The sequence below is a fragment of the Emydura macquarii genome, unplaced genomic scaffold (assembly GCF_026122565.2).
Source record: "Emydura macquarii macquarii isolate MOO-44397 ecotype Brisbane River unplaced genomic scaffold, CSIRO-AGI_Emac_v2 contig_796, whole genome shotgun sequence".
In the NCBI taxonomy this organism is placed as follows: domain Eukaryota; kingdom Metazoa; phylum Chordata; order Testudines; family Chelidae; genus Emydura; species Emydura macquarii.
Window position 1 is genome coordinate 123,205 of NW_027130933.1, and position 23,586 is coordinate 146,790.

Below are 23,586 nucleotides of genomic sequence, written 5' to 3' on the forward strand. Positions count from 1 at the left end.
CTGCAGTATGGATCCCTCCTGAGCAGATGAAGTGCTGTCTTGTCTCCGCCACTTTGCCACGCCTCCTCAGGAGACTCCGCCCCACCCATGGTTGGCTCCGCCCCTTTCCCTCCAGCACTGGCCAGGAGAGTTTAGCTTTTGTAAAGCAATGGCCCCTCCCCCTCCCCAAGCTGCCTGGGCTCCATCCCCCCTCGAGCACAAATCATTGCACCAGTGGAAAGGAAACGGGAGCTGCTCTGGGTCTCCGAATCCACCCCAGAGGTGGCTGCATCTCAGCAGGGCCGGGTGTGTGGGGCGAGGCCGCTCCGCCCCAGAGGTGGCTGCATCTGAATGGCGTGATGGAGAATCCTCCCCTCCCACGTTCCACCCCCCAGCTAGCCATGCCCCGGCTGGCCCCCCTGTAAATAGTGTTTGATAAGGAGCCTAGCTAGGGACGCAGGGCCAGCAACTGGGCCAAACACCCAGCCAGGCGCCCGCCCCCTCCGTGTAGCAGGGCCAGCGCCGCAGCCGGTCTGTACCATAGCCAATAAAGGTTTGTAACTTCTGTACCCAGCTGGCCAGCGTCCTGCTCACAGCCCCGGCGGCGCCCCGGGCTGGGCTTTGGGGCGTGGATCTGCCTCTGTTCGGGGTGTCTTGCCAACTGGGGCAGCGGCTGGGATTCTGGGGGGGTATATGTGGGGCAGCCCCGTCACCACAGACAGGGACCTGAGATTGCCAAGGCCGTGGCTAACACCCACTCCCCCTGCGCTGTCCCACAATGCACCCTACCACGGCTAACCCCACCTCCCCCATCCCACAATGCACCCTGCCACGGCTAACCCCACCTCCCCCATCCCACAATGCACCCTGCCACAGATAACCCGCCTCCCCGCATCCCACAATGCACCCTGCCACGGATAACCCGCCTCCCCCCATCCCACAATGCACCCTGCCACGGTCAACCCCCCCTCCATCCCACAATGCACCCTGCCACAGCTAACCCTGCCTCCCCCGCTGTCCCACAGTGCACCCTGCCACGGCTAACCCCACCTCCCCCACTGTCCCACAATGCACCCTGCCATGGTTAACCCCACCTCCCCTGCCGTCCCACAATGCACCCTGCCACGGCTAACCCCACCTCCCCCGCCGTCCCACAGTGCACCCTGCCACGGCTAACCCCACCTCCCCCACTGTCCCACAATGCACCCTGCCACAGCTAACTCTGCCTCCCCCGCCGTCCCACAGTGCACCCTGCCACGGCTAACCCCGCCTCCCCCACTGTCCCACAATGCACCCTGCCACAGCTAACCCTGCCTCCCCCGCCGTCCCACAGTGCACCCTGCCACGGCTAACCCCACCTCCCCCACTGTCCCACAATGCACCCTGCCATGGTTAACCCCACCTCCCCCACTGTCCCACAATGCACCCTGCCACAGCTAACCCCACCTCCCCTGCCGTCCCACAATGCACCCTGCCACGGCCAACACCAGCATCTTTAATAGTCAGATGCCAGCGTGACAACATGAGCTCCGGATCAGGAGCCTGCCAGCGGGGGCAGCACAGGGGCGGGGAAGCCGTGGGGCGTGCGAGGCTGACCCTGGCGCTGGTGGTGGAGGGCGGGGTCGCAACCCTGGCTATCCGGCCTCCCGGCTGCTGCCGGCCCAGCAGTGCCCGGCCAGGGAGAGCAGGGCCACGGCGCTGAGCGTGCCACGCAGCAGGGGCTGGGCACAGGCCCGGGCCCCCAAGACACACCCCAGCAGGGTGGTGGCCAGGGCCAGAGCGAGGCCCGGAGAGGTGACGCCCGGCGCCGCCAGTTGGCTCCTGTTCCTCCGGGCGGGCGGCCTGCTGCTGGGCTGCTGCCTTGGCGAGGCGGCTCAGGAAAGCGTCCAGCACGTCCTGCGGGGAGGGGCCCAGGGGGGTCATGGGCTAGGAAGGGCCTCACCCAGCTTGGCGGCCCAGTGAATGTGGGCTCCACCCGTGGGGCAGGCAGGGCCTCGGCCCGAGCCACCGGCGCCGTGGAGGTGCCCTCGGGAAAGACCCTGGGGGGATCAGCAGGTGACCCCAAAGACCTCATGGTCCCCGGCTCTTCCCCACACTTCCCTGCCCGGTGCCCGGCCTTACCCACGCGTCCCTGGCTCTCTCATGGGTGCTGCAGGCCACCCTCTCCTCCACACAGGCCGCGTTGTGGTGCAGTGTGCCCACGTCTGCCACGTGCACTGTATCAGGGTGTTCACCTGCTCCTCCAGGGCCCGGTGCCTGCAGGGGGGATGCTCCGGGTCAGTGCCTGGCCCTACCTCCCCCCAGGGGCTCCAGCTGGCTGCTCCAGGCATCCCATTATGGCCATGGCCCGGCTAACTGGATTCCGGGGGCATCTGCCTCCGGTCCTTCATCTAACAGGGCCACGGGGGGAAGAGGAGGGCGCATGGGTCGCACGGGTACCAGGACTGCAATATTGTGAGGGGCCCAGGGCTGGGCTGGGGGTGCACCCAGGCCATATTAGGGGTGGGGCACCATGGGGGCAGTGGCAGGGAGGTGCCAGGCGTTGGGCACTGGGGCAGGGCAGTGCCAGGGTCCCCTTTGCACCTCTCCTTCGCCTCTCTCAGCCGCCCCAGCACCTGGCATTGCACCACGCACCAGCCCACCGTCAATGCCCGCCACCGGCTGTCCAGCGCCTCCTGGGCCTCCTTCAGCACCGCCACCTCGCCCCGCAACGCCCGGTACCGCAGGGCCCAGCAGGCCCCCTGGCACTGCCCCAGTTGCTCCCCCTCCTCACCCTGGCCCAGCTCCACGAGCAGGGCATGCCGGGGGTGCTGGGTGATGCCCAGAGCCAGCGATGCCCCCTGCTGCACCTCAGCCTCCGGGCAAGGTGGCAGGTGCCCGTTGAGGCCAGCCAGCTCCGGAGGGGGTGTCTGGGCGGGGCTGGTGTGACCCGTCCATGCCCAGGGCAGCCACCTGAGAATGCCAAGATCAGGGCAGGCTGCAAAAGGAGAGCAGATTCTCCCCACGCTGGTGGGTGACACTGAAGCCCGGCTTCTCAACCAGCCACGAACTGCTTCTGATTCCCCCACACTGGGTATCACGAAGCCAGTCCACAAATGCCCACAGCCCCCTTTACTGCAGTCCAGTTCCTGGCTCCCAGATCAGCACTCGGTCCATAAAGAGACCAGTTATTCAAACTCTCTGCTCTTTACTACAAAGGTTCCCTCTGACCCCAAGGGGTCAGCCACAGCACCAGAGCAATGTACGTTTGGATCTTACCTCAAGTCCCACGCTGGCAGCCAATCCCTTCGTAGCTAACACTAAGGGCTTGTTGTAAAACGAAAGAAACAAACCACCAGAGAAATGTGAAAGGGTCGAAGCAAATCAGATACGTAGACGATGGAAAGTCCATGTACAGCAGGGCTCTCGGAGAAGTGTGGAGTTGACGCTTGTACAGTTCCTCTGGTGCACATCCAACACCTGGATGGGTCTCAGTCCTTCGGTTCAGTTGCAAGTGAATTGATCCAGAGGCAGGCGTGTGTCAGTAACTGGACAGGAACAAAGGCAAAATGGTTTCTGGGGTTTGATCTTATAAACCCTCTGTCCTGGCCATGCGGCCTGTGGAAACTTACAGGAGCTAAAATGGAGTCCAGAGTCACATGGGCCAGTCCTGGGGCCTCACCAGGCATATCCCCGGCTTCTCCCCCTGGGCCCTGGCACCTGGTGATGTCTCGATGGGCCATTAAGCCGGCTATTGTCCCGCCGCTCTCCTGGCTGGGGTGTGTCCCGGGCAGCACCATTTGAAATATGGATATCGCAAATCTATCTCACACCTCCCACACAACGTAGGTGTCACGGTCGGACCTAGCACCTGGCAGCCTTCCGAACAGCACCTGGCGCGGCACGGCACGGCTCGGCTCGGCTCGGCTCGGCTCACCCGCATTATTGTGATTCCAACACACTGATGTTCCCAGTATAACAAATGCCCCCCATCAACCCTGCATGACACCCCAACGCGAGACTGGTGCAGGAAGGAGTGATCAGAGCTCCTGAACACACCCCACGGGCCCCCTCATTCAGACAGCGCGACACCCGCCATCCCACAATGCACCCTGCCATGGCTAACCCCGCCTCCCCTGCCATCCCACAATGCACCCTGCCACGGCCAACCACTCCTCCATCCCACAATGCACCCTGCCACGGCTAACCCCACCTCCCCCGCTGTCCCACAATGCACCCTGCCACGGCTAACCCCACCTCCCCCGCTGTCCCACAATGAACCCTGCCACAGCTAACCCCGCCTCCCCCACCGTCCCACAATGCACCCTGCCATGGCTAACCCCCCTCCATCCTACAATGCACCCTGCCACGGCCAAACCCCCACCATCCCACAATGCACCCTGCCATGGCTAACCCCCCCTCCATCCCACAATGCACCCTGCCACATCCAAACCCCCTCCATCCCACAATGCACCCTGCCACGGCTAACCCCCCTCCATCCCACAATGCACGCTGGCAACCTGTCCTTCCCTGCCCAGCTGGCACGTTCCTGCCCCCTGTTGAAGGTACCCAGGGCCCCGGAGCCGAGAGCGAATCACACGAGAATTGCTTCCTGCGCAGGGCAGTGGCTGCCTCAGCCAGGGGCACATCCCGGCACTGGCCCCTGTATAAGCAGCCCCCAACCCCACCGTCAGTGCCTCTCGTTCCATCCTGCCCTGCCTGCTGGCTCACCCTCTCCATGGCGCCCAGAGGGCCTGCCTGCCTCCCCTGCCCTTGTGAGCGAGATGAGGGCATGGAGGGCCCCCCTGCCCTTCTGGTGCCACTGCTGCCCACGAGGACCCAGACATACACCTCTCTGGGGGTTGGTGCCACCCTGGCGGAGTCCCCCCTGGCTGGCACGGGAGGTGGGGCAGACCCAAGGGGCTGAGTCCTTCCCTCCCCCAGCCCTGGTACCCCAGCCCTGAGCAGAACCGGGACGGCCCCTGGTAGCCAAGAGAACAGCACGGCATGGCAGGAAAGCCCAGTGCCCAGCTGAGATGCAGCCCCCCTGGGGTGGGACGGGGGGCATTTATACGGGCCCCCTTGCCAGGCACAGAGATGCAGCCCCTGTGGGGTGGGATGCAGGGGAGATGCACCCACTCTGTGACCCACTGGGAATTTTGTGCAATATTTGCATGACTCCTGTGCGTGCCTCGGTTTCCCACGTTGGTGAAAGGGTCAGTGCGGGCGCAGTGAGTTGTTCCGGCAGGAACCAGCCGACCGACCCAGCTCAGTGCAGAACCCAAATAGGTGATGGGACGCCCCACCAGACACCTGGCGACACCCCAGCCAGGGAGCCGAGCAGAGCCCCCAGTTTGTGGGTGGGCTCCCGAGGTGGCCGGGGCTCTCTCCAGGGACTGCTGCAGCCGGAGCTGGGCCAGGATGGAGGGCCTTAGCCAGCTCCCCGGGCAGCACCACACAGGGAGCGCTGCCGCCTGCCCCTGCCAACCCCGGCTGGGGCCAGGTCTCTGCAGAGGGCACGAGGATTGGCCAGTTGTCTGCCTCCACCAGACCTGCTGGCAGAGCGCACGGGGCGAGCCCAGAGGCGGGGAGGCCGTCCCAGAAGGTCGAGTGGTGCACTGGGGGGCTGGTGCAGTGACGGGGGCCCTCCAAGGGGCTGTTTCAAAGTTGGGGGTGCAGCACCGATCCTGAGGATCCAGGAGAGGGACCCCAGAGTTGGCTGCATCTCAGTCCCTGGGCTCCCACCCAGAGAGGCTGCTCCACACTGGGCGAGGGGCCCCTATAACTGGCCCCTGCCCCGCCCCAGAGGTGCTGGCACCGGGTGAGGGATCCCTGTATAACAGAGCTCTTCAAACTGTGGGGCATGCCCCCTGAGGGCTGTTCCCAGCGGCATGTTCGGGGGGTGCGGCTGGGGGCTCAGGGAGGGAGCACCACCCAGTCCTGCTCTGCCCCGAGCTCTGCTCCAGACCCAGCCATGGCCTCAGTGCCTGGTCCCAGGCTCAGCCCCCAACCCCTTGGCCCACCGTGGTCCCCGGCCCTGACCACAGGCCCCTGACTGTGGCCCCGCTCCCTGCCCCAGCTGAGGGAGGGCGGGGGGCGCAGCCGTGGGGCAGAAGGGAGTATAGCACTGCACACTCAGCGTCGGGTCTCCCCCGCCAAAGTGCTAAGCAGCTGCCTGCAGCAGCGGGCAGGACACCAGCACTGAGCAGGAAAGCCCCGGGCGCCCGCCACATGAGGGACTGAGGGCATGGCCGGCATTGCCCCGGGCCCATCCACCCCCTCCATACTGCCCCATGGCTCAGCGCCCCCGAGGTCAAACCGGAGTCACCCTGATTGCCATGGGAGCAGGGCGGGGCCGGAGCTCAGCTTCTCCGGAGTCAAACCGGAGTCACCCTGATTGCCATGGGGGCAGGGCAGGTCGGGGCCCGAGCTCAGCTCCTCCGGAGTCAAACCGGAGTCACACCTGCAGGGTCGGCTCGTGTAGCCAGTGGACAGCTCCTGGCCGAGCACTGGTGGCGGTGCGGGGCGAGCAGCATTCGGACGCCTGTGGTGCCGCCCCGGAGGCGGGGCCCCGGAGCCCGTCTTAAGGCGCGGAGGCGGCGGCGCAGCGCAGCGCAGCCAGCGGGAGCCGAGCCAGGCGTCGGAGGCTGAGCGGGTCGAGCTCGGACGGGACCGTGTCGGCGCTGCACGCCGAGCCGAGCCCAGCCCAGACCAGCCTGGCCAGTGGCGTCCGGCCGGACCCGCCCCGGCTCCAGGCCCTGCGCGATGCGGCCGCCCGCCTGCGCCTGCACTCGGTGCGGGCCACCTGCGCCGCGGGCTCCGGGTGAGCGGGCCTCGGCCGGGCCGGGGGCTCCGTGCGTGACCCTCCCCCGACTCGAGGGGGGCCATTGCCGGGGCTCTGTGCCCTGGGGCATTGGGGGCTCGGTGGGGGCGGGTCTGCACGTAAGCGGGGGGGCATTTACCCTCCCCCCAGGGGCAGGCGGCAATAGCGAATCGCTGCCTTTGCTGGGGGGCTCTGGCGTGTCAAGGGTTAAATCGCCTCCAGCACGTGCTGGCCAGTTCGGGTCCGAAGGGTGCAGGATCGGGCCCGCTCCCATGTGCTGCTGAGGGGAGGAGTAGAGAAAGGGGCAGGCTGCTCTGATTGGCTGGGCCGAGCTGTCACTCCACAGGCTGGGGGTGGGGCTTGGCTGCTGGGGGCGGGGCCTGGTCTGGAATGGGCATGGTCTCTGGGGCGAGGGATTGGCTGGGGTCCCAGCCCCCCCTAACCCGGCTGACTCTGCCCCCCCAGCCACCCCACCTCCTGCTGCAGCGCTGCCGAGATCGTGGCCGTGCTGTTTTTCCAGGCCATGCGCTACTGGGCCGACCAGCCGGCGCACCCCAGCAATGACCGCTTTGTGCTCTCCAAGGTGGGGCAGGGGTCCCCCTGGCTGGGCTGGATCGCTGGGGGGAGGGGTCCCCGTGGCTGGGCTGAAGGGGGGGGTCGATCGCTGGGGGGAGGGGTCCCCGTGGCTGGGCTATAGAGGGCAGCATGGGGGTTCCCTCGGCAGAGGCGTGAGGCTGCCCCTCTGCGGTCTCCTCCTGCCCCGTTCTGGGGGGATGGCCTGGGCCTAGGAGGTGCTGGGGTGCCCATGCTCTGCCCTGCCCTGCCCACAGGGCCACGCTGCCCCCCTGCTCTATGCTGCCTGGGCTGAGGCCGGTTTCCTCAAGGAGGCCGAGCTGCTGAATCTGCGGAAGATCGACTGTGACCTGGAGGGACACCCCACCCCGGTGAGTGCGGGGCCCCGGTGCCAGCCTGGCACTGCGCCGCTCCCCAGGGGGCCCATCCCACCCACAATTAGGGGCAGGGGCTGTAGATAATGGGGCGCATGCACCCGGGGTGCAGGGAACTCCTGGTGGGGTGGGGGTCGTCTCCCCCCAGGGTTCCCTGCTGTCACACAGATGCTCTCCCCACCAGAGGCTGCCCTTCGTGGATGTGGCCACGGGCTCGCTGGGGCAGGGCCTGGGCGCTGCCTGCGGGATGGCGTACGTCAGCAAGTACTTCGACAAGGCCAGGTGAGCGCCCTGGGGGCAGGGGGAAGGGAGCTAGGGGAGGTAGGTGGCTGAGGAGGACTTGGGTGGGGCAGGGGAGGCGTGGCCTGGCTGTGACCCCGCCCCCATGGGTGGGGCAGAGGAGGCATGGCCTGGCTGTGACCCCACCCCTCTCTCACAGCTACCGGGTGTTCTGCTTGCTGGGTGACGGGGAGGCGTCGGAGGGCTCGGTCTGGGAGGCCCTGGCCTTTGGCTCCCACTACCAGCTCGACAACCTGGTGGCCATCGTGGACGTGAACCGGCTGGGCCAGAGTGAGGCAGCACCGCTGTGCCACGACACTGATGCGTACCGCCGCCGCTGCGAGGCCTTTGGGTGCGGGGCGCTGGGGGGAGGCTCTGCGGGTGCAGGGGGACCGGGCCGGGGGCTTGGCAGGTGCAGGGGGGCTGGGCTGGGCCAGGCTGGGAGGCTCTGCAGGTGAAGGAGCCGGGCCGGGGCTAATCCCTCCGTCCCCCGGCAGGTGGAACACCTATGTGGTGGATGGCCACGCCGTGGATGAGCTCGAGGAGGCCCTGTGGCAGGCGGCCCAGGTGAAGGGGAAGCCCACCGCCATCATGGCCAAGACCTACAAGGGCCGGGGCATCCCAGGTGAGCCCCCCTCCCGCCCAAGCCCTGAGTGCTAGAGGCCTTGGACTGGGGCCCCTCGGCCAGCTCCCCACCTGCAGGAGGCCTAGTGGGAGGGAGCCCCACGTGTTCTTCCCTCTGCCAGCTGGTGTGTTAGGTGGGAGAGTAGGGTCCTCAGGAGCACTTGGGGTGAGAACCCAGGGTCCTGGCTCCCAGCCGCACCCCCTGGAGCCAGGGAGAGAGCCCAGGGTTCTGGCTCACCTCTGCTCACTCCTGGGGGTGGTTCTGTGCTAGGTGTGGAGGACGCGGCCAACTGGCATGGCAAGCCCATGCCCAAGGACAAGGTGGAGTCCATCCTCTGTGCCATCCAGGGCCAGATCCAGACCAAGGAGGTGCTGGTGCCGCAGCCACCCATTGAGGAAGTTGTGGAGATCAGCATCGCCGGCCTGCGGATGCCCTCGCTGCCCGAATACGCCATTGGGGAGAAGGTGGGGGAAGGGGAACCCCGGGCTGAGCAAGCGGGGCTGCAGGTTGGGCGGGAGGGAGGGGCACTGGCGGGGGGCGGCCGGCCAGGGCAGTGACGCTCCCCGCTCGCAGGTGGCCACGCGGAAGGCCTACGGCATGGCGCTGGCAAAGCTGGGCGCCGCCAACGAGCACGTGGTAGCTCTGGACGGCGACACCAAGAACTCCACCTTCGCCGAGCTGTTCAGGCAGGCCCACCCCAACCGCTACATCGAGTGCTACATTGCCGAGCAGAACATGGTGAGTCTGGGGCTGGGACAGGGGCAGGGGCATCTCTGGGGCCGGCTCTCACGCATTCTGCCCGCAGGTCAGCGTGGCGCTGGGCTGCGCCGCCAGGGACCGGGCCGTGGTCTTCGCCAGCACGTTTGCTGCTTTCCTCACTCGAGCCTTCGACCACGTGCGGATGGGGGCCATCTCCCAGACCAACCTCAACCTATGTGGCTCCCACTGCGGGGTCTCCATCGGTAGGTCTAGAGGGCAGCCGCTGGCCAGGGTGGGGGGACGCAGGGAGGGGCGGGGCATCCGGGGCTCCAGCCTTCGGCAGTTCCCGCTGTGAAGAGGCTGCTGGTTCTGCGCCCTGCCGGGCCAGTCCGCTCTCTAGCCCGTGGCTCTCCCGGCTCCGTGCAGGGGAGGATGGCCCCTCGCAGATGGCCCTGGAGGACATAGCCATGTTCCGAGCCATTCCCGGCTGCACCGTCTTCTACCCCAGCGACGCTGTCTCCACCGAACATGCCGTCTGCCTGGCCGCCAACACCAAGGTAAGTGGCTCCTGGGGCTGCCAGCACTCTGGCTGTGGAGTCTGTGGGGCAGTTGGTCTGGCTCTGGATTGCACAGAGGATGGACTCCACCTTGTCCTTGGGCCTGGGCTGGCCATGCCCATCATCCGTGTCCTCCACCCTTCTCCCTCTTGCCTGGCCTCCCCGCCAGAGAGAGCAGAGTTGAGCCAGGACACCTGGGTTCTCTCCCTGGCTCTGGGAGGGGAGTGGGGTCGAATGGTTAGAGTGGGGGCTGGGTACCAAGACTCCTGGGTTCTCTCCCCGGCTCGGTGAGACCTTAGTCCCGGGGAGGAAATCCATCACCCCTTGTGCAGTCGCTTGCCTGGCAGTTGCCAGTGTGGACTAAAGTTGAGACTCCTGCAGCTGTTCTGGGAGGGGGTCGTGTGTGTGTTTTGGGGGGACACAGTGTTGATACCTTGGCCTGGGAGACCTCCTGGATCACCCAGTCCAGCTCTGTTCACCCCATGCCCTGAAATCCATGGGTGCAAGGTGCACCCAGAGTCTGGGTGACCAGCCTGACTTGGCCCGGCTGGGGGTAGGATCCCATGGCTAGGGATCTGCAGGGGGCCGTGGACACAAAGCGCTAAGCCTGCCCATGACCTCCCTTTGCCTGGCCCCTCTCCTGCTGCATCTGAGGTGCCACCTCTGCTCCCTAGGGGATCTGCTTCATCCGGACCAGCCGCCCGGAGACCCCGGTCATCTACCCACCAGAGGAGAAGTTTGAAATAGGGCAGGCCAAGGTAAGGGGCTGGATAGGAGTGGGGACTGGACCCTCGGCCACTCTCAGCTCTGCTAAGTGACCCTGGGCAAAGGGCACATGGTGCCTCACTTTCCCCTCCTACCCTGTCTGGATCGGAGGCTCTTGAGGGACACTGAGTGCTTAGAAAGGAAATTTGTGAAGCACAGAGCTGCAGTGTGCCAGAAGGGGAGCCCTCATTTTGGGGGTGGGGTCTGTGCACTTGGCCCAATGGGGGGTCCTGCTCTGCCAGCCCTTGGGGTGCTTTTACACAATCCCACTGGGTAGGGGAAGCACCATTTCTGCTCTGGGTGTGCGGAGGTGCATGGAACTGGCCCCGCTCTGCCTGGGGCGGTTGTGGGGTGATGTTGCAGGATGGCATGTCCTAAACACCTGGGGCAAAGGAGCTGTGGGAGCGTGGGGCTGGGTTCACAGGCTAAGGACTGAGGGAGAGAAGGCGGGTGATGGGGGGAAGGGCTGCTCTGGGGAGGGACTCAGGAGTGTGGATGGGGGAGAAGAGGGCGCTGAGGACGGGGCATTCCAGCTTGGGGCAACTGGCGTGGCTGCCAGTCACATGGGGAGCCACGGGCCTGCCCCAGTGGAACTTTGTGGGAGCCTCCCGAGAAACTGTGCCATAGAGCAGAGCCCATGACTCCATGACAGCCTGAGATCTGCCGCTAGGTGGCAGGAGGCTCCATGACGTCTCAGCCAGAAATCCCCAGCTCGGGGAAGTGGGGTCTTGTGCTCGGACCCCAAAGAAAGTTTTCACGTGAGAGGGAAGCTGCCTCAAGCATGAGTGGAGCAGCTCTGCTAAGCCGAGACTGGGACTGGAGTGAGCCCCTGGCCCTCAGCTGTCAGTAACCCGCTGTCTGTTCCCAGGTGGTGCGAGAGAGCAGTGGGGACAGGGTCACGGTGATTGGAGCTGGGGTCACGCTGCATGAGGCCCTGGCTGCTGCTGATGAACTTGCCAAGCAAGGTAACCAGCCGTGATCTTGCTTCCCCCCAGCTGTCTGTGCCTTTCCTCCTCTGACCCTCTCTGTCCCTTCCAGGCATTCCCATCCGTGTCATTGACCCCTTCACCATCAAGCCCTTGGATGCAGCCACCATCATCTCCAGTGCCAGGGCTACTGGAGGGCGCATCATCACAGTGGAGGATCACTACAGAGAGGGTAGGTGGCTGGTTCTGGATCCGCCGCCCTCTACGGGGGCATCCCAGAGGAGGAGGGAGTAATGACCTGGAGCCTGCTCGGCTGAACGGGAGTTCCCAGCATGGGCAACCGCCAGCCTTCGATCGCTGGGGAGTCCGAGTGGGAGGCTTACTTCCCATTTGACGCTGTGTGACCCTGGCAGGCCAAAGGTGTCCGGTTTTGGGGTCCGCAGGTAGAGCGGAGAGAGGGCCAGAGCAGAGCCGAGAACTATTGAAGGGTTAGAAAACACCACCCACGTTCAGCTGGGGCGGCTGCAGGGAAGGGCTGCTGTTGGCCCAAGAACAAAGGGGGGATGAACTGCCCAAGGATCAACTGAGGCAGCCATCAGTGGCAGGCTCTGGAACTATGCTGAGATGGGGTGGGACCAGCCACCTGCCGGGAAGGGATTCCTGGGTCACAGGGCTGTCCTAGGAAAAGCCAGGACCTATGGGTAGAGCTGGAATGGAACCCAGGGGTCCTGCAGGCCTCTTCTTCCCACAGGCCGGCCCTCTCTGGGAGGGGTGTGACTAGGAGCCATGTGAGCTTGACCCTTCTCTCTTTACTAGGGGGCATCGGGGAAGCGGTGGCTGCGGCTGTTTCTGGGGAGCCTGGCACTGTGGTCCAAAGCCTGGCTGTGTTTGGGGTGCCGCGTAGTGGCAAACTGGCCGAACTCCTGGACCTCTTTGGGATCAGCACCAAGAGCATCATTGCAGCTGTGAAGAGCACCTTTGCCAACTGATGCTGCAGCTGTGCTGGGGACAGAAGGGGCTGCTCTCTGGTCGGCCGCGCCCCCCCCCCCCCCAGGAGACACAAATTGTGCCGACTTCCTGTTTGCTGGGAGTGACACTGCTGCTCTCACTTCCCTGGGGCTTGTGCCCCACCCAGGGCTGACCCACACGTGGGATGTGACTCACCCACTTGCCCAAGCTGAGCTGGTCATTTTTTTTCTCTGCTCCGTGAGCCAGCTACCACTCCCTCCCTGGGTTAAGCAATTTCCAGCCCTTCTCCCAGCTGGCTCCTGTCCTATCTTTTATCAGCTGCTGCCTGCCCCCACTCCCATCAGCAGCCAGAAGCTGCTGCCCTGGGCCAGGGCCAGGGGTGCCTCCTCCCTGCGGCTGTGGGTGAGATGCTTGGGGGGCTGGTGGGGAAGCACATGTTCCCTGCAGCTGCTATGGACCAAGCTGTATTAGTCTTACCTGACACTTGTGTGCCCCAGGCTTCCTCCAGCAGCTGTTCTCCCCATGCAGGCAGGCTGGGTCCTGCTCCCCTCCTAGGGACAGGAGAGCCAGAGTGACGCAGTAGCCCCTTGTCTGAAGTGGCTCCCAGGACAGTCCCAGCACAAGCTGTTCCCTGGCCCCCTCAGTGTCCCCGAGCACCAACCCACCTCTCAGGGGTGCGGTGGCAGCGGCTGCTCACCCAGGCCAGCCTCCAGTCTGTGCCGCTGCCCAATAAAAGGTTTAAACAGCCCCGGTGCCCTGTGCTGCTGTGAGAACAAGCAGGCCGGGGGGGGGGGGCGTGCAGAGAGGCTGACAAAGGGCATGTAGGCCTGGCCTGAGGGGGGTGGGTGCCCCTGCAGTGGGGGAGGGGGCAGGGGGGCTGCTGCTGCTGCTCTGTGCCCCAGGCACCCCCAGGGCATGCTGTGCCCAGGGCTGCCCCTCTGTGCCTCCTGCCCAGCACCCGTGGGGGGGGGGGGGGGCCGGCGGCTGCTTCCCCCAGAGGCTGCCCCGGGCCTGACTTCGGCCCCTGGGGCCCATCATGGCTGGGGCTCGGTGCCCTCCCCTCAGCCCCCGGGGCTATTCTGGACGCACTTGCCCCTCAGAGCTGAGGGAGGGAAGGGCACGCCCCTCTGGCTACCTCTAAGCCAATGAGAGAGGCTCGGCCCCAACGAGGGGCGTTCCCATTGGCTTGGGCCCAGTCAATCAACGGTCCCAGTCCGTCAGGCGGGGCTCGAGGCGCGGAGGGACGCGCCAGACACGCAGGAGCGGGAGAGGACCCGGCCTGCTGGGGAAGCCTCGTCGGTTAGGCGGGAAGAAAGCGGCCAATCAGGAGCGGGGCAGGGCGCGGCTGCTCAAGCTAATCCAATCAGATGAGAAGGGGGCGTTGCTAAAACGCGAGGCTGGGCGTCCAAGCCCGCGACAGCTGGGGGCGTGGCTAACAGCTCGGCCTATCGGCTGAGAGGACGTAGATAAGCGACCAATGGGAAGAGAGAGCAGGGGCGGGATGAGGCGCCGGCCGGCCAATCGGAACTGGAGGCGGGTCGCGTGCACCGTTAGACGCGAGGAATTTCAAACGGGGCGGGGCAGGCTCGCAGTAGGCGCCACCCATCCCTCTGGCGCGCGGCGGCGAGTGCGAGGGGACCCTCGTGGAGCGGGCCCTGGGTAAGCGCCGGGCCGGGCCGGGCCGGGCCGGGCCGGGGCCCCGGAACCCGCCCGCGCACCTGTGGGGGCGGGGCGGGGCGAGCCAACCGCCCTAGAGGGACCGTTATTCCCCAGCCGCGCGCGGCTCACGGCGGAGCGGAAGGAAGCGCGCGGGCGCGGAAGGCTGGCCACGCCCCTTCGGCGTCGAACGGAGCTGGGGGCGCTGCCATTGGAGGAGGCTGGCCACGCCCCCTCCGGGGGCTCAGAACGGGCTGGGCGCGCGCGCAGCAGGGGGCGCCCGGGGGCGGGGTTAGCCGCTTCACCCGCCCCCTGGGGGGCTCCTCAGCCCTCTCTTACCCCTCCCCCCCGGCCCCTGGGGGCGCTCCTGAGCATCTCGCTCCTGCCCCTCCCCCTCCCCGCTGCCCAGCCCCTGGGGGCTCTGCCCCTCCTCCCGCCACCCGCTGGGGCAGGTGTGCGAGGTGCATCGCCCCTCTTCCAGTCCAGGCCCCACGGCGGGAGGGGGCCGGTGTGTGGGGCGGGGAGGTGATCGTAGCTGGGGCAGGTGTGCAGGGTGCATCGCCCCTCTTCCAGTCCAGGCCCCACGGCGGGGCACAGTGGGAGGGGGCCGGTGTGTGTGTGGGGCGGGGAGGTGATCGTAGCTGGGGCAGCTAATCCTCCCCCCTGCCCCCGCCCACAGGCATGCCCGCTGCCCCCCCGGGCCTGCCCCAGCACTCGCCATGGAGCTGCAGGCAGCGCCCACAGACCCGGCCCAGCTGCAGGCGGAGGTGGGGCGCCTGGCGGCCGAGCTGCAGGAGGCGACCCAGGAGAAGGTCCAGGCCGCCCAGTACGGGCTGGCGGTGCTGGAGGAGAACGGGGAGCTCAAGCAGCGCTGTGCGGAGCTGGAGGGGCAGCTGGATGGGCTGAGGACTGAGCTGGCCCAGATGAAGGAGGTAAGTGAATAGGCGCAGAATGGGGTCACCTGGGCTCTGCCGGGGAGAGACCGCCCTGCACACATGCCCTGCCCCAGCACCCTATATGTGTTCCCATTGCCCCAAGTGTTCTGCAGGTACCCTCTCCTCAGCCATCTCTCTCTGCTCTCTGGCTGGCAGGCCCTGGCCGAGTGCCACAGCACCCACAAGCGGGCAGCGGTGGCTGGGGAGAACCGGGAGGAGAGCCTGATGCGCGAGGCTGCAGCCAAGGAGGCCCAGATGGCGGCCCACCTTGAGGAACAACAGGGGGAGCTGAGGCAGCTGCGATACCAGCTGAGCAACGTGGGCGCTGAGAGCGACCGGCGTGGCACGGCCCTGCAGGACCTGCACCAGGTGAGTGCCTTGCAGTTCCCTGCTCCTGGCATCCCCTTCAGCTCCAGCCCCGGGGCCAACCCAATCCCTTACTCACACTCCCTGGATCAGAGCAATGACCCCTCTGTCACGATCTGCAGACCTGGTGCTCTGGGACTGTCCCCGGGGGACCCCTGCAGTGTGCTGGACCCCCCTGCGTCACGCTGTGAGCCCCCTGCAGTGACTCCACCTGAGTGGGACACTAGAGGGAGGCTTATATCCCCAAAGGGAGCCATGACCACCCTTCAACACCTGCAGGGACTCTCAGCCGGCGCAGTGACAGCTGGGGGTTTATCAGGGGTTTGAACCCAGCACGGACAATCCTTGGTTAGCACCGAGAGCAGGGATTAAGTCTGTCCTGGTTACCCAGAGCCCAGCCAAAGGGAGTCCCCTTGGCTCCTGCTGTCCCTGGCCCGTCACACCTGGCCAGCTTCCTGCAGAGTGCCTGGTTGTTCGTTGTCCCACTGGTTGGATTTGCCACTCTTTGAACAGAGACCCTCCATTGACCTGGGCTCCCAAACCTGAGACAGCCAGGCGCCATCCACACCTGTGTCATAGCCTGCCTTTCCCTACTAGTAACCCATGGGGAGAAACTGAGGCACACACTGTATTTATACAAAGTATTCCACTCCATCACACCCTCCGAGCCTCAAATCTCCCCCCAAACGCAAACGAAGAGTGGGAAAGCCGGGAAGGCTGTGTGCCAAGCAAAGAGCCTGGGGTCCACGATGCCATAGCTAAGGTCCCTGGGCCCTCTCCTTGCCCCCAGGGATCCTGAGTGTGCCCCTGTGACGCTCTGCACCCCCACGTGCACCCTTATAGTGTAATTGTTTAATGCAAAGTATGTGTTATAAGCTGCTTCTAGAATGTGCGACATACTGACCACTGGTAGCTGTTAGTTAGTAATGCTTGTTGCAATGTGGGGTGTGTGGTTATGAGGCACCACCACGTAATGTTCCCAAAGAGGCGACCTCATGGTTTAAAACAGATCCAGGCAAACCTCCCCAGGAGCAAAGGGGCAGTTCGCACCTCATTAAACCCAGCTCAGCGTTCCAGGAACAAAGGACTGGCCTGGGCATCCATTGTGGGGGGTGAGGGATCAACCACCCCCTTCCCTGGTGCAGCTTGGAATCATGGGACATGGATGAATCCATGTAAGGACATGGTTTGTCACCTGAAGCCCCGGAGAGGAAAAGGAACATTTTACAAAGGGGAGACCTAACGTTTTGCCTTGCCATGCTCTCCCTCTTCCACCTCCATCTATAAACACCGCCAAGCAAGTGAAAGGCTGACCAAAGGGGCGGGAAGCCAGCCAGCCTGTGGTGAGTTGGTAAGGCTGCTGGGAGTGTTAAGCTTAGTTTTAAATGCGATTTGCTCTTATTTATTTTGAGCGAATCTGACTTATAATCGCTTTAGGTAACAGACTCCTTTGTTTGCCCTAGCGCGGTGCTTTGGGGGGAAGGTGTGCTGGAGACGCCGTTGGAAGTAACAAGGCTGGTGCATGTTGATCTCTTGTTAAAATGCCGACCGACGTGAGCTGGCAGTGGCAGCGCTGACCACTGGGATGGAGGTTCCTAGGCTTGCATCTGGGACTGGGTGGTGGCTGGGTCATTCTCTTGCATAATCCAAAGAGTGGCCTGCTGGAAACACTCACTCCCTGAGTTAAGAGCAGCTTGCTGGCTGGGGGCTGTGCGTGGACACCCCAGGGGTAGAGCAGGGGAAGACGGGCTCTAAGAGTGAGGGGTTGGGGTGACCCAGCGATACCCCAGTCCAGATTGCATAGCCCGCTCCTGCCCCATGGGGCGCTGACGGCTCCCCTGTCCCCCAGGAGTGCAAGGCTCTGGAGGCAGAGAGGGGCCAGCTTCGGGAGGAGCTGAAGCAGCAGAAGAGCCGGGAGCTGAGGCAGCTGCAGGACTGCGCTGAGCTGGAGGAGGAGAACATCTCCCTGCAGAAGCAGGTGTCCGTGCTCAAGAGTAGCCAGGTACCTTGCACCCAGCCCCTCGTGCCATGGGGTCACTCGTGGGCTCCTGGAGCACCTGCCCCTCATGCCATGGCTGGAGGGAGCATGCCTGTAGTGGGAAGATCTCCCAGGGTTCCCTGTGACTGAAGGGGCTCAAAGATCGGGCGGCCGTTGGGACAAGGAGAGGGTGCTGGCTCCTGCGGTGCTTGGAAGGAGTCAGCTTGGGCGCTCCAGGTGCAGGCCGGTGCTGACTCTTGCCCCCCAGCACAGAGGGCGTTTGGGGATAGAGCCCAGGTGTCCTGACCCCCTCCCCCGGCAGGTGGAGTTTGAGGCCTTGAAGCACGAGCTGCGGCACCGGGAGGAGGAGGCGGCGCTGGCCGGGGCCCAGCGGGAGGAGCTGGAGCGGCTGCGGGAGCTGGCAGAGCGGCAGCTGGAGGAGGCGCTGGAGACGCTGGCGGTGGAGCGGGAGCAGCGGCGGGAGCTGCGGCGGGAGCTGGTGGCCTGCACTGGCGGCCGCCCCGGCTCGCTGGCCAGCCTGCAGGCCGGCCTGGAGGAGCTGAGCCAGGACGAGGAGCTCGACAGCGGCTTTGCCAACGGCAGCGCCAGTGCGGGGGGCTTCGGGGAGCAGGCGTCCACCCCTCGCGCTCACCCCGCGCCCGGCCTCGTCGCTGACCTCTTCAGTGAGCTCCACCTGGCTGAGACCTGCAAGCTGCAGGAGCAGCTGCTCCAGGTCAGGGTGGGGCATGGGGGGCCTGGGCATTCCCTGCTGCTCCAGGGCAGGGGATAGAGCCTGGGGGCTCTAGGGCGGGGCCTGGAGATTCCCTGCTGCTCCAGAGTGGGGGCGGGTGGGAGATCCCAGCTGCCCTGGGTCAGGGCAGGGCCTAGAGCATCTCATGTTACGGGGATAGGGCGTGGAGGTGGCTCGGGGTCTGCACTGGGGGCCTGCACCCCCTGGTTCAGAGGCAGGGTGATGAGGAGCTCAGGGCAGCCCGGCTGGCAGGAGCAGCTGAGGGGGTGTCATCAATGAACCCCTTCTTGCACATTAGTGGGGCTGTTTAACACGGCAGTAGCCGGGAGCAGCGTTTGCCCGTCTTGCTCCGGGGCTGGCTTCCACCTGGTACAAACTGGGAGTCCCGAGCGCTTTCCCCTGAGCAGCAGCACGTCTGGCAAGAGCCACGCCTGTGCCCCGGTGTCTGCCCACAGCAGCCGGCTCTCGCCCGCCCTGCGTCATCCTCACTGAGGCGTTGGGGGTATGGCAGGAAGCTGCTGCCGCAGCCCACATCCTGCAGCAGCCATTACCCTCCCTCCCCGGCAGAGCGGATCGTGCCTCGCTGGGTGTCTGCGCCCGGCCCGTGCCAGCGTAGCGCTGCGTGAGGCCTCGGCTGCCAGCTCTGGCTGGCACACCGGGCAGCCCCCTCCCAAGCTGTGCGATCCAAGAGCCCCGGCGAGCGGGTGCTGAAGGGCCTTTCCACAATGCGCCCTGGTGCTGTGACAGCCGCAAAGCTCTGTCCTGGCTTCCAGTCAAACCCGGCACGTACGTGGCACGTAGACACAGTGGGAGCCCCCCTCGTGCTGGGCACCGTATGTGCCCCCTGGCAACCGAGAGCGGTGCCAGGCGCTGCCCCAGAGAGCTTCCAGGCTGAGCAGAGAATGGGGGGGGGGATTTGCCAAAGGTCACAGCAGAACTGTGGCAAGTTGGGGATTGAACCCAGGCGTCCTGGCTCCCAGCCTTCCCTGCTCTAACCACTGGACCCCCCCCCCCTCCTAGAACTGGCTAGAACCCAGGCGTCCGGACCCCCTGCTCACGGCCCCGCCCTCTCCTCGCAGGTGGACCAGGAGAGAGCCTCCCTGGCAGCTGAGGTGCAGGAGGCCCGGCGGCAGTTGGCCAGCACCAGGGAGGCCTTGACGGAGCAGCAACAGCGCAACGGCCTCCTGGGGCAGCACCAGGTCAGGCCGGCATCGCCGGAGCCCCAGCGGGTGGCCCAGCTGGAGGGGCAGCTGCGGGCCTCCCAGAAGCTGGTGGCAGAGCTGCAGGCCCAGCTGGCCCAGGCCCAGGAGGAGCTGCTGGGGCTGACGGAGGAAGTGGCTGCCCTCTACCACCAGGTCTGTGCCTGGCGCGGTCTGACGCCGCGGCGGGTGGTGCTGGATTATTACCGGGACGGGCACAGCGCCAGAAGGCACCTGGGCAAGAGGGAGCCAGCAGTGGGGCCCGGCGGGGACCAGTCGCCCGAGGAGCCCCTCCACGTCTCCAGCCTGGCGGCAGTGCTGCGGGAGCAGCTGGGGCACCTGCAGGGGGTGCTGAGCTCGTGGCGGCAGAGGCCCCCCGGGCAGGGTCTGCCGGCCGCCGAGCTGGAGCAGGGCAAGGAGACGCTGGCCGAGGAGGTGGTGAAACTGCGCTCCCTGCTCAGCACCAAGCGGGAGCAGATCGCCACGCTGCGCACCCTGCTGAAGGCGAACAAGCAGGTGAGTGCCCCCCGCCCCCGGCTCCTTTAATGCGGGGCACATGGCGGAGGAGGGGGTGGTGTGGGGGGTGTGTGCGTCCGGCTCTCACCCCGTCTGCCCCAGACTGGGGGGGGTGCGTGCGTCCGGCTCTCACCCCGTCTGCCCCAGACGGCGGAGGCTGTGGGGGGTGCGTGCGTCCGGCTCTCACCCTGTCTCCCCCCAGACGGCGGAGGTGGCGCTCTCCAAGCTGAAGGGGCAGTGTGAGGGGGAGAAGGCCCTGGTGTCCGGCACCATGCTCAAGCTGCGCCATGAGCTGAAGGCCCTGAAGGAGGACGCCGCCACCTTCTCCTCCCTGCGCGCCATGTTCGCCAGCAGGTGCTGTTGGGGGGCAGGGCTGTCCTGTGGGGCGGGGCAGAGCCCGTGGATCCCTGGGGGGAGCTACCAGGGGTGGGGGACAGTCCGGGGGGGGGGGGGGCACAGTGGTGGATCCCTTGGGAGGGAGCTACTGGGCGGGTGAGGCTGTCCTGTGGGGTGGGGCAGAGCCCATGGATCCCTGGGGAGGGCCTACCAGGGGGCGGGGGGGCTGTCCCGTGGGGCGGGGCAGAGCCTGGTGGAGAGCTACTGGGGGGTGGGGCTGTCCTGGGGGGCTCTGGAGCCAGTGGGTCCCACCCTTCTCTGCGTCCCCAGGTGTGACCAGTACGTGTCCCAGCTGGAGGAGATGCAGCGGCAGCTGGCGCTGGCCGAGGACGAGAAGAAGACGCTGAGCTCCCTTCTGCGCATGGCCATCCAGCAGAAGCTGGCGCTCACCCAGCGCCTGGAGAGCCTGCCTGGCCCGGCCCGCGGTGCCAGGGGCAGGACCAGGAGCACCGCGGTACGAGGGGCAGGCGGGAGCCAGTCGGCTCTGCCCTGCTGGGTTCCTGGGCCCAGACCGGGGCCTGTCCTGTTGCCCTGCCGCCTTCGTGGCCGGCCAGCGGCACCCCCGGGTAGCGCAGAGCCAGGACAGGGCCCTGGCGGGCTTAGCGGTACTGCGGGGCGAGAAGGAGCCATGGGGGGGCCCAGGCTGCTGTGCTCCCCCTCCTGCTGGGTGGGGGTGGCTGAGGACTCGCTCTCGGAGTGAAGGCTTCCCTGCACCCAGCTAGTCTCTGCCCCCAGGCAGGGAGGGGGCAGTGGGGCTGAGCTCTGGGGCTGCCAGGCCCTTTCTTTTGAGCAGGAATTGCTGCGGGCCTTGGGGGTGCCCCCTCCTCTCCGCTCCGGGACTAACAGGGTTCTCTGGGCTCTTCCACGCAGCACTGAGCCTGTGGGTGCCGCCTCCTGGAGAAACCCACGTTAGCGGCGCCGACCAGAGCCTGTGCCGGGACCAGAACTAGAACCGGGACCGCCCGTGCCTTTATCCTGCCAGCTGCTGCCAGGCCTTGACCTCCGCCGGCGGGTGTCGTCTGTGCCTTACCCACTCAGGGCTAGGTAGAGTGTAGCCAGCCTGCCCACTTCTGCCCTGCTGAGCAAGGCCTCCTCCTCCTGTCCTCAGGGGGTGGGGGGCCCCCGCACTTATGGGGCTGGGCCTGGTGCTCAGATCCCCCCAAGCCCTGCACTTTTGGGGCACTACCCCCTCCTCTCTCACAGCGCCATTTTGCACTTAGAGCTGGTGATCTCAGGGGAGCTGCTGTGGGGGTACCCGGGTGATGGGGGGGCTCCAGGGGGCTGCTGTATGAACTGCTGTCTCTGCCCCTTGCAGCTCTGCCCCCCTGTGGTGGGGTGGGGCAGGGCTGGGCCTGGCCAGGGCCTGGTTCCTTTGCCTCCAATTAAACAGCTTTTGTCTGCCCTCGGTTGTGGATCTGTGGGGGCTGTGGCCCTGCGTGGCGGGAGGATGGGGCAGGCGGGTTGGGGATCACGCAGCTTCTCTTTTGGGGTTGGACCAAGCAGCACTTTACTTGTGACATGCACAGCGGAAGCTGTAGCTAGAGGGTAGCCCAGGCAGCTGCTCCCTGTGCTGGTCTCTGGAACTTGGCCTTGGTACAGAACACAGGCGGCGTATGCAGGTTTTTAAGATTCCTTTTTCCAGACAGAGCCTAGCGTGGAGTTTGGTACTGCACAGAGGGTGCTTCTAGCACACGGGGGTCTCCCGGTGCCAGGGAGTCCCGAGTTGTTAGCTGGCTGACCGGGGAGGGGTGGGTGCGGCTACAACGGCAGTGACGGTCTTACAGCACGGACCAAGGATTGTGCGTTTCATTGTGGTTCTGAGACGTCCTGCCCCCACTCAGCATTGCTAGCACAGTCCCCTCTAAGGCGTCTTGTCTGAATTTTTGTGATTCCACAGGGGGCAGGTCACACTGACTTTAGGAGGGCCTGGGGGGCCTTTGCTTGAAGCCCCCTGTGAGGGGCCAGGGGCTGCACAGACCCTCTGCCCAAAATGGGGCCCCAGTCTGTGAGCCAAACCCCGCTTTTCAGGGAGCGCTGGCTGCCGTGGGGGGGTGGCACCTGCTGCCACCCCTCTGCCACTGGGCCCTGCTTGGTCAGAGCAGGCAGCCGCAGGAAGGGCTGCACCCTGGCCTTTGTTTTGCTGCGCTAGGGGCCGTATGCAGCAGCAGCCTGGTCCTGTGAGTGGGGCCCCCCCCCAGCGACCCCTGGCCCTGCGAGCGGGGCTCCCACCCTGCTGGATGCTGCACAGCTCCTCTGCCCCCCCCAGGAGCTCCCAGCCTGGGGTAGACAAAGGGGGCAGAGGAAACTGAGGCAGAAGGAAGGCTGGCATGGGCCCTTGCTCACACAGCAGCTTGGGGGCAGAGCTGGGGCCCTGGCTCCCAGCTCCAGCCCCTGCCTGTGTCTCCGGCTCACGGAAGAGGAAATGAAAGTTGGAGGCCCCCGGGGCTGAGTTAGTCTAGACAGGCCCTTGGCCGGGACAGCCGCCTGGCTGGGGGGGCAACACAGAGATCCTGGCCGGGGGCCCTGGGGCCGGGGCTGCCCCGCTCCCCCTCAGGGGAATCCACAGATGCAGGGCAGGGTAGCGCAGCTCAGAGACAGACCCCTGCCCCCTTTCCCCTCTAGCCCCCCAGACCCCAGCGATGGAACCCAGGCGTCCTGGCTCTCCGCCCCGCTGGGCCCTGGGGCAGCTTCGCTCAGTCCAGCTGGGCCTGCAATTCTGCGCTTCCTGCTTTGCGTAACAGCACCTGGTCACCAGCTGGCAGGGCCAGGCAAGGGGTCCCCGGGTAACCGGCCCCATCCCCAGCCGAACAAGGGGTTCCCCTACAACCAGCCCCTGTGCCCCACCCCGGAGGGGCCATGTCTCAGCTGTGCCAATCCCACTGTGGGCCGCCCCCCTTGGCTCTGCAGCCCCCCGGCAGCATCTGTCACGTGTAAGTTCAGCTGTGAACACGGGGCCCACGTGTCTGCTCCACCTGCCGGATGCCTGGGTTCTCTCCCAGCTCGGGGAGGGGGGCTGGCGGATAGAGCAGGGAATGGGTTTGTAACCAAGGGGGGCCTCTGGCTGGCACTCTCCCATCTCTGGCATTTCCGGCCCGCCCAGTAGCAGGGCCCAGGTGGCCGAATGCTAGCTTACGCCGGCCAGGGATCTGTCTGCGGCCTGGCCCCAGGGAGCGCTAGGGTGCCCAGGGTGTTCCCTGCCGGCTCTGTGCAGATGCACAGAGGCCCCATTCATCCAGTTCCC

The 23,586-nt window shown here is 66.0% G+C and overlaps 2 protein-coding genes across 4 annotated transcripts; both read left to right on the forward strand.

Annotated features, from left to right (window-relative positions):
* The first annotated feature begins 4,750 nt into the window (after positions 1 to 4,750).
* Positions 4,751 to 13,301, forward strand: TKTL1 (transketolase like 1). Its single transcript, XM_067543184.1, has 15 exons — positions 4,751 to 4,862; positions 6,547 to 6,781; positions 7,247 to 7,364; positions 7,612 to 7,725; positions 7,913 to 8,010; positions 8,168 to 8,359; positions 8,505 to 8,632; positions 8,903 to 9,096; positions 9,206 to 9,370; positions 9,438 to 9,594; positions 9,758 to 9,888; positions 10,563 to 10,646; positions 11,522 to 11,618; positions 11,692 to 11,811; positions 12,396 to 13,301. Exons 1-15 carry the CDS (start codon positions 4,751 to 4,753, stop codon positions 12,566 to 12,568), a joined length of 2,118 nt encoding a protein of 705 aa, XP_067399285.1. The 3' UTR covers positions 12,569 to 13,301.
* A 221-nt stretch (positions 13,302 to 13,522) lies between these two features.
* LOC137149645 (protein bicaudal D homolog 2-like) lies at positions 13,523 to 23,383 on the forward strand. Of its 3 annotated transcripts, none has more exons than XM_067543179.1 (9): positions 13,523 to 14,207; positions 14,884 to 15,136; positions 15,296 to 15,508; positions 17,355 to 17,507; positions 17,806 to 18,216; positions 19,314 to 19,949; positions 20,152 to 20,303; positions 20,616 to 20,799; positions 21,216 to 23,383. In XM_067543179.1, the coding sequence occupies exons 1-9, from the start codon at positions 14,026 to 14,028 to the stop codon at positions 21,219 to 21,221; spliced, it is 2,190 nt and encodes a 729-aa protein (XP_067399280.1). In that variant the 5' UTR covers positions 13,523 to 14,025; the 3' UTR covers positions 21,222 to 23,383. The 3 variants fall into 3 exon arrangements, with proteins under 3 accessions (XP_067399280.1, XP_067399282.1, XP_067399281.1); XM_067543181.1 differs by lacking the exon at positions 13,523 to 14,207 and adding an exon at positions 14,563 to 14,656; XM_067543180.1 differs by lacking the exon at positions 13,523 to 14,207 and adding an exon at positions 14,624 to 14,748.
* The last annotated feature ends 203 nt before the right edge of the window (positions 23,384 to 23,586 follow it).